Source organism: Poecilia formosa, unplaced genomic scaffold (genome assembly GCF_000485575.1).
Source record: "Poecilia formosa unplaced genomic scaffold, Poecilia_formosa-5.1.2 Scaffold20, whole genome shotgun sequence".
Classification (NCBI taxonomy): Eukaryota; Metazoa; Chordata; class Actinopteri; order Cyprinodontiformes; family Poeciliidae; genus Poecilia; species Poecilia formosa.
In genome coordinates this window covers 2,663,215-2,673,929 of record NW_006799959.1, presented here as the reverse complement: position 1 = coordinate 2,673,929, position 10,715 = coordinate 2,663,215, and the positions used below count along the sequence as shown (strand labels likewise).

At 38.4% G+C, this 10,715-nt stretch overlaps 1 protein-coding gene across 1 annotated transcript in view; it reads left to right on the top strand.

Annotated features, from left to right (window-relative positions):
- The window catches only part of LOC103134929 (nuclear factor 7, brain-like), a 36,696-nt gene that overhangs the window by 9,864 nt on the left and 16,117 nt on the right, over positions 1 to 10,715 (top strand). The window contains exon 2 of the mRNA XM_007547446.2: positions 8,566 to 8,605. Within this exon, the coding sequence (XP_007547508.1) occupies positions 8,566 to 8,605 (40 nt within the window). The remainder of the gene's footprint in view (positions 1 to 8,565; positions 8,606 to 10,715) is intronic.

Genomic DNA, 10,715 nt, shown 5'->3' with positions numbered 1-10,715 from the left:
CGTCGTCATGAAGATTAATAAAGGACTGAGCTAAAGTGCTGCACCTTTATGCACCGCCAGTGGGTTTAAAATAAAGTAAAAGACAACAAAACTACAAGCAGTTCAAAGTGTTTTCGCCAAAATGTCTGACGTATCGAAAGCACAGTTGGCCAAGAGTGACTTGGAAGTTTCTTCCAAACGAACTATTAAACTGACTGAGAAAGGCTTGATGTCCTATATTAAAACATGCCAAGATAAAAGAAATGCTAAATTGAAGCAAGTAAGACGAATAATGGACGATCTGAATATTTTGATGGAGTCAAATGATAAAGTGGACTCAGTGACTTCTCTTCTTGCTACATTTATTCAGTGTTGTCAGGATGCAGAGGTGTCACATAAAAACTTGACAAGTTTGCCACTTCCATCTGATGAACTCATGAAACAAAATTAACATTTTCAAAATAAAATGAATACTTGCCTTGAGTTTACTGATCTTGTTGTTTTTATTGAAAAGCAAGTTAAAGTTGTATCTGATCCACTGTTTGGTAACATCATGGACCATCAACAGCTCAACTCCAGAACCAGCAGCTTTACCAAACAGAAAAGGGGGAGTAGCTTTGCTACAAATGTCATTGCAGTGAAGAATGAATGTCCATCTGGAGATGAGGGTAAGTCCTCAAGCCTCAGCTGTCTGTATTGTTTCCAAAGTAATCACACTGTTGACAAGTGCTTTAAGTTTAAAGACAAGCCACATAAAGAAAAGGTAAACTTTATTAAGGAAAAAGGAATGTGTTTTGGCTGCTTAAAGGTGGGACACATAAGCAGAGAATGCAGAGGTCGTTTGGTCTGTTCTGTTTGTCACCAGCAGCATCCCAGTGTCCTGCACATCAACGAGGAGAGCACAGGAGTTTTCTCCAGACATCCACAGAATCATCAGAGTACCACCTCCACAATGACTCAGACCTGCGGTCATGTCAGGGTCTGTGATGAAGATAACTCAAACCTTTCTATCGTTGCAGTTCAAATCAGGAGTCCAAAAACCAACACCACTGTGCAGACGTATGCATTTTTGGACCCGGGCAGCACAGGAACATTCTGCACTGAAAGTTTGGCCCGGAAGCTGCAACTGAAAGGTAGAAGAACAAGTATTCAGCTGCAAACGATGGGACATAAAGACATTGTGAGTACAAACATCATCTCTGGACTCCAAGTAGCAGCACTTGATAAAAATGATTTCATTGACCTTCCAGATGTCATGACACAGAAACTAATGCCTGTTTCAAAGCAAAATGTTCCACAACAGGAGGACATTGATAAGTGGCCGTATCTCCAAAGCATCAAGCTCCACAACATAGATGCTGATGTGGATCTGCTCATTGGCACAGACGCACCTAAAGTAATGGAGCCATGGGAGCTGATCAACAGTCAGGACGAAGGCCCATATGCGGTTTCGACCCGAGTTGGATGGGTCATCAATGGTCCACTCCGGAGTGGAAGGAACAAAACAGGCTGCCATCCTTTCACTGCAAACAGGATTTCTGTTAAACATCTGGAAACAATGTTGATTGAACAATACAATCACGATTTCAATGAAACAACATCCCAAGAGCAGATTGAAATGTCCAAAGAGGATGTCAAATTTATGAATATCATGGCTAATTCAGCACAATTAAAAAATGGACATTATTATATTGATTTGCCTTTTAAATCTGAAAATTCCATCTTGCCTATGGACCGTTGTATTGCAGAACAACGTCTTCAGAGTTTGAAAAGAAAGTTTAATAAAAGTAGCATCTTCAAGAAAGATTACATTACATTTATGAATGACATGCTATGTAATGGATATGCAGAAACTGTACCTGATCAATTGATGTGCAATGATGGAAAGGTGTGGTATATACCCCACCATGGTGTTTATCACCCCCGAAAAGGCAAACTGAGAGTTGTTTTTGATTGTGCTGCAACATTCAAGGGAACCTCACTGAACTGCCAGCTGCTACAAGGACCTAATCTGACCAACTCAGTTGTGGGAGGTCTTCTGCGCTTCAGACAAGAGTCAATCGCAGTAATGGCAGATATTCAAGCTATGTTCCACCAGGTTCATGTTCCAGAGAAACACAGAGACTATCTTCGCTTCCTCTGGTGGCCCAATGGTGACACCTCACAAGTTCCACAAGAATATCGGATGACTGTACATCTGTTTGGAGCAGTGTCTTCGCCAAGCTGTGCAAATTATGCATTAAGAAGAACAGCAGAAGATAATGCCCAGCAGTTTCCAGCTGAATTGGTCAATACAATCAAACATAATTTTTATGTAGATGATTGCTTAAAATCTCTGCCTACTGAAGAGGAAGCAATAAAGTTTGTCCAAGATTTGACAGCTCTTTGCAGTAAAGGAGGATTTAAGCTCTCTAAGTGGCTTAGTAATAGTCCTACAGTTCTGCAAACAGTTACAGACAATATCAAAGTAAAGAAAATGTTGGAAATAGATTTGGAGCTTTCAATGGAACGGGCGCTTGGATTGCAGTGGTGCATTCAAAGTGACTCCTTTGAATTCAAAGCCTCACTTCAAGAGCGGTCCCACACAAGAAGAGGAATACTGTCAGTAGTGAGCTCACTGTATGATCCTTTGGGGTTCCTCGCTCCTTTCATCATCACTGCCAAACAACTTTTACAGGAGCTATGTAGGAGAAACCTGGGCTGGGATGATGCAATTCACCATCATTTTTCCAAACAATGGACTGACTGGCTGGATGACCTGAAGAGGATCTCAAAGTTTGAAGTGAGCCGCTGTATTAAACCTAAAGATTTCTGTCCAGTTATAGCTCAGCTCCACCATTTCTCTGATGCCAGCCAAGTGGGATACGGTACAGTATCATATATAAGATTGCAAAATGAGCATCATGTGCATCTGTCATTCCTCCTAGGAAAGGCCAGAGTTGCTCCTCTCAAGCAGACGACCATCCCTCGACTGGAGCTTACTGCAGCCGTTCTTGCCGTTCGAATGGACCAACTGCTTCACAGAGAATTACATCTTGAACTGGAGACATCAGTTTTCTGGACCGACAGCACCACTGTCCTAAAATACATCTGCAGCGAAACAGAGGTTTCATACCTTTGTTGCAAACAGAGTGTCCATCATCAGAGAAACAACACAAGCTGACCAGTGGAGATATGTAAGTTCTAAAGATAATCCAGCAGATGAAGCATCAAGAGGGATGAAAGCAGAGGACTTCTTGAAGCACAGCAAATGGATAAATGGTCCCGAGTTTCTGCTAGAGTCTGAAAATAAATGGCCTAAGCTGGAGGTAAAGTGTGACTCGCTTCCTCCTGATGATCCTGAAATTAAAAAGGATGTGATCGTTAATACTGTTATTGAGGAGACTAAAGACCCTACCAGTTATTTCATCTCCTACTTTTCATCCTGGTCAAAGCTAAAAACATCTGTAGCTTGGGTTTTAAAGCTCAAAAGGCTCCTCTTTCAGCTATCCCAGAAAAGAAAAGAGTTTTCTGCCATGATGCATCAGTCTACAGAAGATGCAGACACTAAAAAGCAAAAATTGTCACAAAAGATGCAGCAGTTTAAAGTTATGCTGAAAATCCAATGTTTGACATGTGAAGATCTGGCTACAGCAGAGCATTCCATTATTCTCTTTGAACAACATCACAGGTTTGGACCAGAGATCAACTCACTCAGAGCCAACAAGACCGTCTCTAAAGACAGCCAACTGTATAGACTTGATCCAGTGGTTGATCAAGGAGTTCTCAGAGTAGGTGGACGTCTCAAAAGAGCTGCTATGCCTTCTGAAATTAAGCATCCGGTCATCCTGTGTAAAGACATGCATGTGGCAACATTAATTCTGCGTTACATTCACAATCTGCTTGGTCGTGCAGGAAGAAACCACATGTTGTCCAGACTGCGTCAGAGATACTGGATAATTAATGCAAACTCTGCTGCCAGAAAAATCTTGTCTGACTGCGTCACCTGCAGAAGAAATAGAGGTAAGCTTCTGGAACAGAAAATGGCTGACCTGCCACAGGAAAGGGTATTGCCAGACAAAGCTCCATTCACAGATGTTGGTGTTGATTATTTTGGCCCCATTGATGTGAAGAAAGGCAGAAGTCTTCTTAAACGTTATGGAGNTGAACTATGTATTAAAAACCTACTTAAAAAATACAATTGTTTATAAATGTTGCTTTGATAGATGTTTGAATATGGTTTCCAGTAACAAAAAAGTGTGTTATGATCAATTAAATGCGCTGATACGTCATTGTGCTGCTAAACACATAAGGCTGAGTGGAGTTGTGTACCGCTCCAAGATGGCCGCCCTAAATCTCGTCAGCGACAATAGGCGAGAGCGGTCCATGAGGCGTCTATCCTTATATTATGTCTATGTCTCGCTGCGTGAGAAGCAACTGCGTCATGCGTCACGGGCAAAAGGTCAAAGGTAACAAGGTTACCGGTTTATTATGTTGTACAAAAAAAAAAAAAAAAAGCAAATAATTTTAGTACATGTTTTTATGTGTCAGAAGAGGGCTTAGAAAATAATAATCCAAAAAAAATAAAAAATAAATTACCAAAAGGGCACTTGGGGGCAAGGAGCAGAAAGGGCAGGTGCCCAAGCACCCCCAGCCCCCATTACCCGCCCCCACTCTGCACGTGCCTGGAAAAGAGAAAATATTTTAAGAAAATAAGATGAACATAACTTGGTGAATATGACCAACTTAAAATGTGTTTAATTCAGAAAGCCTAACTTAATAGTGTCATGATTTAGCAAATCATTAAATATATGATTGTTTACATATTTATCTTAGTATCTAATTTGTTTTACTTTGTTTAGGAACAAAGATAGTCACAATTTGCTCAATTAAAGCTCCCATACTATGCCTAAATATAACAAATGAATAAAAAAATAGCTGCATTTCCACAACATAATGTTGACTATCTGGATATCCTACTCCGGTGGTGCCCAAAGTCGGCATCCTGCATATTTTAGTTCTCTCCTGGGGGTCATAACAACCTTTTCAGCATGTTAATTTTCTTCTTAGGCCTTCTAATGAGCCATCATTTGATCCAGGTGCACTAAACCAGAAAGAGAACTAAAACATGCAGGATGCCAGCCCTCGAGGAGCGACTTTGGGCACCACTGTCCTACTCAAACTTTCCTTAGGAAAGTTATGCCTGTCTTTGCAAATGATCTGATTTGAATAGTAAACTCATCGCTCTCATCGGGTGTTTTCCCCCAGGCTTTAAAAATAGCAGTTATGAGCATTGATAAAAAAGATAAAAGTGGACAAATCACTATTGCAGAACTACAGACCAATCGCCACCTTTCAGTTCATAAGTAAAATTATTGAAAAAGTTGTTTCAACAATTAAATATCTTCCTTTTTCAAATATCCTCCTTAAATGTTCTCCCTGTGCATGCCTGGGTTCTCTCAGGGTACTCCGGCTTCCACAGTCCAAAAACATGTCTGTTAGTGTAGGAGCTATTTTCCCATTTTTTGGTTAAATCTTAGAATTTAAATTGTTTAGTTTATTCTTATTTGTTTTTGTTTTTTTCCAGTTGATTTATTATTAGAATTTTGTTTTGTTGTTTATAATTTCTTTGATTAGGAAGTCACATAATTAGTTAATTAATTTCAGGTTGGGATGTGGGTACTTCACTGTATAAATAGGTGGGTCTTAGGTAGCTTATTATGCACGTGGGTGGTCATAAGGTTTTTTACCAGCCAATCAGTCACATCGGGTTTTTGTTAGTCAGAGAACAGGTACAGGAATAGGAGCAGAAGCCTGTAACCCTTTTGCCTGAACTACAAATAAACCCAAAGAACTATATTTTGACTTTGATTCCCTTTTTGCTGCGTAAACCAGAATCCACAGTGCATCAGGTGACTATTTGATTTGGATTTACTTTTGTTTTGATCACTTTCGAGTTTTTGATTTTTTGAATTTAAGTTTGGGGACAAATGGTCACTACAGTTAGGTTAATTGGTCTATCTAAATTCTCCCTAGGTGTGAGTGTGTGTGTGTGTGTGTGTGCATGGCTGTTTGTCCTGTGTGTCTCTGTGTTGCCCTGTAATAGACTGGCGACCTGTCCAGGGTGACCCCCGCCTCTCGCCCGTTCGCAGCTGGAGAGGCACCAGCAACCCTTCCCACCCCTAGGAGGAGCCTGAAGTACTTCCCAAAGTTCTGACATCAGTCCTGCTGCCAGTTTGTGGATTGTTATTAAAAGTCAATAAGCAACAGAAAATCAACCAGTTCATGAATGAACTCCACCTATTCTGACAGGAAGAGTCAGAATTATTCCAGAATCTTGTTGGTGACTACAGAGTGTGTGTTGCAGGTGCAGCTTGATAAATTTTAAAATAGATGCTAATGAGTCTGTATGAATAATTGACCCTTTGTAAATGAGACAAAATCCACCATAAATTCAAACTTGTACTCCTAATTCAACACCTAATTCTTCTTTTCAAAGATCATTTTGGATTTTTATAATAGTCATTTTATTCTAAAAACCAGTTCAACTAAAGCCCAAAATAGTGACTTTTATTCACATTTTTAATTTAAACTTCTGAACGGAAGGTTTTCTGTTAGTCAAAGGCTTTTTGTGTTAGACTGAAGAAGAAAGGTGAAGGAATATTAAAAATGAATCAACGTTATAAAGTGTTGGAGCTATTTATTCTTTATTTCTTTATCCATTTGAATTTTGTTAGTTTATTCATAAATTTAAATTTTTTGTATTATTTATAGAATTTATTTGTAGGTTAATAACTGTTTATTTTATTTATTTATTGTTTTATTATTTTTCTTATTTATTTTCTAAGTAAGAAGGGTGGGTTGGTTCACTTTCTACAAGTGTAGGGGCCTTGTAGCCCCTACACTTGTAGAAGCCAGCAGGCCCTTTACCAGGCCCAAACTTAAGGGTTTGGGGCCTATGGTTTTTACCAGAGCAAGAGAGGTAGCAGAAAGAACAAAGGAAAGTTTGAACTCTGTTATTGCTTTCTGAAATTGGAAAATAAACCATCCAGAACAATCTACAAGTTTGGACATTGAACCTTCTTTTGCCTGTGTAAAGAAACTTGACACCAGTGTCTTAGTAGTGGCTTAATGGAACTTTTATTAGATGTTTGGCTTGGCAAACAATTGCCACTACAAAGAGATAAACTGGTAAACATTGTTTTTATTAGAGATAAGTAAAAAATAAAACTCCAGAAGTTTAAATCACTGATGTGACTGAATTTTTAAAAAAAGACACAAAGAAATGAAAAGCAGAAAGAAACTATGCATCCCTAAAATACTGTAATCTGTGAGGATATTATCCTTCATAACAGTTTAGAGTTACTGAGTCATAAATAGAGGTTAATACGAACCAAGAAGATGGAATGAATGAACAAACAAAACCTACAGGCAATAAATGAATCTATACAGTAAAAAAATATATTTTTCCCCACAATGCTTTTGTTTACTTTAAGTTGGAATGGTTTTAAAAAAAAGTTAAAATGATGAGAAAGTAAATGTTTATCAGAATTTTGAACCAAAAAAAAGAAATAAAAGAAAATAGGACTGTTCAATTTTAAGTCTGTAAATACTGTGTTTAACTTAGAAAGAAATGTCAACAGCACCACCTGCTGGAGTCAAAGTCACACAGCAGAAAGTTTGATTAAACACTTGACTAGAAACTGAAAGTTGTTAGTGAACTCACCTGAGACGCCATTACTAGGCGTTATATCTCTTCTGAAAAAAGGGCAAATATCTGGATTAATTTAAGAAGAAGCGAGTGACAAGTTTGGTGAGTCGTGCTGTTGAAGTAATTCAAAGCAAAATGGCAGAAAGAGCTCTGCTGGAAAGTTACCTGAGCTGCCATGTTTGTTCAGAGACTTTCAGAGATCCTGTGTCTCTGAGCTGCAACCACAGTTTCTGTTCAAGCTGCCTGGAGGAATTCTGGGAACAAACTGGAAACAAGAACTGTCCCATCTGTAAAAGAAGATCGTCAAAGGATTATCCAGTAGTAAATTTCACTCTGAAGGAACTGGCTGATTCTTTTACTGGAAGACAGAAATCTGGATCATCTGAGAGAAACAAAGGAGCAAAGCAGCTGATGGTTTGCAGTAAACACCAAGAAGACCCTAAACTGTTCTGTGAAGACGAGCAGAGAGCTGTGTGTCCTGTCTGTGAGTTTTCTCTCCACCAGAGTCACAAAGTGGTTCCTGTTGAAGAAGCAGTCAGTGATCTGAAGGAGCAGCTGGAATCTGACTTAAAGTCTCTGCAGGACAAGAGGAACAAACATGAACAAGTGGAGAAAACATACGATGATGTGATTCAACACTCCAAGAAGCAGGTGTTGTCCACAGAGAGACAGATCAGAGCAGAGTTCAACAAGCTCCACCAGTTCCTGAGAGAGGAAGAGGAGTCCAGACTGGCAGCTCTGAGGGAGGAAGAGGAGCAGAAGAGGAAGACTATCATGGGAGAGATGAAGAGGATTGAGCAGCAGATCTCCTCTCTGTCAGACAGCATCTCTGCTGTGGAAGAAGAGCTGCAGAAAGACAGCGTGTCGTTCCTCAGCAGTTATGAAGCCACTCAGAGCAGAGCCAGAGGTCAGAGGTCACTGCCAGATCCACAGCTGGTCTCAGGAGCTCTGATAGATGTGGCCAAACACCTGGGCAACCTGTCCTTCAGAGTCTGGGAGAAGATGAAGGACCAGGTGAAGTTCAGTCCCGTCATTCTGGACCCAAACACTGCAAATGGATGGATCCATCTGTCTGATGATCTGACCAGTTTGAGACGTGGAGACACAGATCAGCAGCTTCCTGACAATCCAGAGAGAAACACTAAATATAAAAATGTTTTTGGTTCTGAAGGCTTCAACTCAGGGAAACACAGCTGGGAAGTGGAGGTGGGAGATTATCCTCGCTGGACTGTTGGTTTGGTTAAAGAGTCTGTTGACAGGAAGGGAGAGAGACATGGTTTACCAGATTATGGAATCTGGCGTTTATGTCATGGTGATCGAAAATACAGTGATGTTGCTGGTAAAACTCTTAAACTGAAGAAGAGTCTCCAGAGGATCAGAGTCCAGTTGGACTATGACATGGGGGTTGTGTCCTTCTACGATTGTGAAGACATGACTCTCATCTGCACTCACAGAGACACTTTCACTGAGAAACTCTTCCCTTATTTTTATATAGGAGCAGCAGGTGATGCCAAAACATCTGAGATCAAAATCTGTGAAACTAAGATTCTGATTCAATGAATGTGACTCAAATTATTGATAGACAGAGAAGCCACAAACTGATTTTGATCTGGTAGATTTTTTTGTTTTACTTCATTTGATACAAATTTAGTTTTTATTCAAAAGAAAAAGAAAAATTTTGGTTTTGAAGAAATGATTTTGGTATATTGAATTAAACCCTTGTAGTTTTTCTTTCACTATTTTTTTAGCTGTATGGTACAAATACCAGAAACAAAATTGAGACACAAAAAGCAATTTGCACAGACTATACATCATGTGCAATGATCAAACTTAAGGTTTCATGTGAGCTGTAATGCATGAGGAAACAAAGTAAGAATAAAATACTTTTGCCAATTTTAAGAAGTTGTTTAATCTATGGAAGAGGATTAGGTCCTCTGGAAACAAAAGGAATTCTCAGAATTCTGAGAATTCCTTTTTTTAGAGGCCATAATTATCTTCTGTATCAATCTTATAAATTATCTAATAAACACTTTATTATCTGTATTACACAATGTCATAAAATAGTTTTGTGTATTTTTGTGTTTTTCAAATATTATTTATAATGCCACCGTTGGAGCTGTTTAGTTATTCTTTATAATGTTTTCCTTTTAAATTTGATTTCAATCACATTAAATGCTTAGTTCTCACAGTGATGCTGTGTCACTTATTTCTATTTACTATGAATTCAGAAATAAAAATATCAACATTTTAAATGTCAATATTTTTCAGCTGAACAGATCCAATAAATAAATATATCCTACAACTACTGTGTACAATTACATTACGTAATATATAACTGCTTCTATGTTACAGATTAGTCACACAATTTTCATGAAACAGAGTTTTGATCAGATTTAAACAACAAAAAGAGAATCTTTAAAGGAAGACAAAAACTATTTTTCCAAGTGAAAAACTTAGAGATGTTTGACTCAGGAAGCAAAACTAGTGTCTTGATTTAGTTACTATTAAAAGAAATGATTGCTTCAGTATTTAATTTAGTATCCAGCTTGTTTTACTTCAGTTTGATGTTCACAGCCATAAATATAAACTTTTAATTGGACTCAATATCTAATTTAATTTATATTCTTTTTTTTGTAAACTCTAGGTTGACTCACATTACGATGTATCTTAGTGAATCTTCTGGGATAAAAACAACCTAATTTGGGTTCTTCACGTAACCCAGCAATGGATCAAATATGCACTGATCCACCTCTGGCTTGATTTAACAGAACAGGGTTGGGTTCAGAGTTTGACTCAATATGTTGGGTCTTATGTTAAAACCACCAAAGAGTGGCCTAAAATAAAACCCAAAAAATAGATTGTGGAACAAGTTATATCCAGATTTTAAAGGTTGTTTTTAATCTATTCACTCAGTTTCTTATTCTTCCAGGGTAATTAGTAAATCACAGTGACTTTGGTAATCCTAATGCTAAAAAGGAAATGTTTAGACTTTTATTAAGGTCGGGTAGAGAGGAAAATAAAACTTGATCTGTTTTTACAGTGCATG